Below are 2,271 nucleotides of genomic sequence, written 5' to 3'. Positions count from 1 at the left end.
CGTCCACTGAGCCCGGAGGGGGGGGGGGTCGCTCTCGCCGGTCGAGCGGGGAGGTAAAACCCGACCCTGGGCTATCGCGCGCGCCGGATCCAACGCGGTAGGTGGCACCGCCACCCGGCGAGGTCGGCTCCCGGGCCCCGGGGGCGGCGGGGGGGCGCGGGGCCTAGGCGAGGTGATAGCCCGCGAACGATAACCACGGGCCATAGCGGGCGGGCGGCCGGGGGGGGGGGCTATTTCTTTTCTTCGGGCGCCAATTCTTTTTCCGATAAATTCGGACCGAGGGGGGGGGGGGGGGGGGGCACTATCGCGCTACCCTGCGATCACGGCCTCCGACTTTCGACCTCAGTTGCACGTCGCGCTCGGCAAGGGGGCAAGCTGCAAGGGGGCAAGCTACGCCGGGCTCACCCCGCGGCTACCCTGCGACCCGCCCGGCTACCCTGCGATCCCCTGCGAGCCCCCCGCTCACCCCGCGGCTACCCTGCGACCTGCCCGGCCACCCTGCGACCCGCCCGGCTACCCTGCGATCCCCTGCGACCCTGCGACCCTGCCACCCCGCGGCTACCCTGCGACCCGCCCGGCTACCCTGCGATCCCCTGCGACCCTGCGACCCTGCCACCCCGCGGCTACCCTGCGATCCCCTGCGAGCCCCCCGCTCACCCCGCGGCTACCCTGCGACCTGCCCGGCCACCCTGCGACCCGCCCGGCTACCCTGCGATCCCCTGCGACCCTGCGACCCTGCCACCCCCCTGCGCGACCCGCCCGGCTACCCTGCGACCCCTGCCCGGCTACCCTGCTACCCTGCGACCCCCGCCCGCGCCCGCCCGGCCCCTGCGATCCCCTGCGACCCTGCGACCCTGCCACCCCGCGGCTACCCTGCGATCCCCTGCGAGCCCCCCGCTCACCCCGCGGCTACCCTGCGACCTGCCCGGCTACCCTGCGACCCGCCCGGCTACCCTGCGATCCCCTGCGACCCTGCGACCCACCCACCCCGCGGCTACCCCCCTGCGACCCCCCGGCTACCCGACCTGCCCGGCTACCCTGCGACCCGCCCGGCTACCCTGCGATCCCCTGCGACCCTGCGACCCTGCCACCCCGCGGCTACCCTGCGATCCCCTGCGAGCCCCCCGCTCACCCCGCGGCTACCCTGCGACCTGCCCGGCTACCCTGCGACCCGCCCGGCTACCCTGCGACCCCCTGCGCGACCCTGCGACCCTGCCCCCTGCGACCCCGCCCCCCTACCCTGGCCCCTGCGACCCTGCGACCTGCCCGGCTACCCTGCGACCCGCCCGGCTACCCTGCGATCCCCTGCGACCCTGCGACCCTGCCACCCCGCGGCTACCCTGCGATCCCCTGCGACCCCCTGCGACCACCCCGCGGCTACCCTGCGACCCCCGCCCCCCGGCTACCCTGCGACCCCCGGCTGCGACCCCCTGCCCGGCTACCCTGCGATCCCCTGCGACCCTGCGACCCTGCCACCCCGCGGCTACCCTGCGATCCCCAGCGAGCCCCCGCTCACCCCGCGGCTACCCCCTGCGACCTGCCCGGACTACCCTGCCTGCGACCCGCCCGGCTACCCTGCGACCCGCCCGGCTACCCTGCGATCCCCTGCGACCCTGCGACCCTGCCACCCCGCGGCTACCCCCGCGGCTACCCTGCGATGCCCCCCCGGCGAAGGCCAACTCCCCTTGCCAGCTCTCGGTCCGGTCTTGCGGAAAGCTCTCCGGCGGACGACGCCACCACCGAGACGGGACAATCGCGAACCCAACCGAAAAGGTAGAAAAAAAATCCCCCAACGCCGAAAAATCCATGACCGAGGCGGCGACCCGCACGATCGAGCTACCCTCTGATCCGAATCGCCCGCGTGCGCGCCCCGCGCCCCGGCCCCGCCGCCGTACTGGCGGGGGCGGCCTGGCCCCGGGCCTCTGCGCCGTACTGGCGGGGGCGGCCTGGCCCCGGGCCTCTGCGCCGTACTGGCGGGGGCGGCCTGGCCCCGGGCCTCTGCGCGTCGCGTCGACGGCCTCCGCACGCCAGGAAGCCGACCCGCCGCGCAGACGCCCCTCGTGTCTCTGTCCTACTGCCGAACGCTCCCTCGTGCCGTCATTTCGACGCGTCTTGACCCCCTCTGAGCCCCGCGCACCCTCCTGGCCACCCCGCACTGGCCCGCCCCGCCCCGCCCCGCAACCGCAGTGCCGGCGACCGCCTCAGCCCCATCTCCGCGAGGGCCTCCTCTCAACAGCCCTCGCCGTAAGCCCGGCCCCGGAACCGCCTTAG

At 75.6% G+C, this 2,271-nt stretch overlaps 1 protein-coding gene across 1 annotated transcript in view; it reads left to right on the top strand.

Annotated features, from left to right (window-relative positions):
* The window catches only part of L3040_008820 (uncharacterized protein), a gene marked incomplete at both ends in the record, with an annotated part of 2,578 nt that extends 307 nt beyond the window's left edge, over positions 1-2,271 (top strand). Inside the window, 2 exons of the mRNA XM_066155721.1 lie at positions 347-1,698; positions 1,778-2,271. Coding sequence (XP_066010015.1) covers positions 347-1,698; positions 1,778-2,271 — 1,846 coding nt within the window. The remainder of the gene's footprint in view (positions 1-346; positions 1,699-1,777) is intronic.

The sequence above is a fragment of the Drepanopeziza brunnea genome (assembly GCF_022702325.1).
Source record: "Drepanopeziza brunnea f. sp. 'multigermtubi' strain 214-2 chromosome Unknown ctg19, whole genome shotgun sequence".
In the NCBI taxonomy this organism is placed as follows: domain Eukaryota; kingdom Fungi; phylum Ascomycota; class Leotiomycetes; order Helotiales; family Drepanopezizaceae; genus Drepanopeziza; species Drepanopeziza brunnea.
The sequence above is the reverse complement of the archived record's forward strand: the minus strand, read 5'-3'. Positions and strand labels throughout refer to the sequence as shown.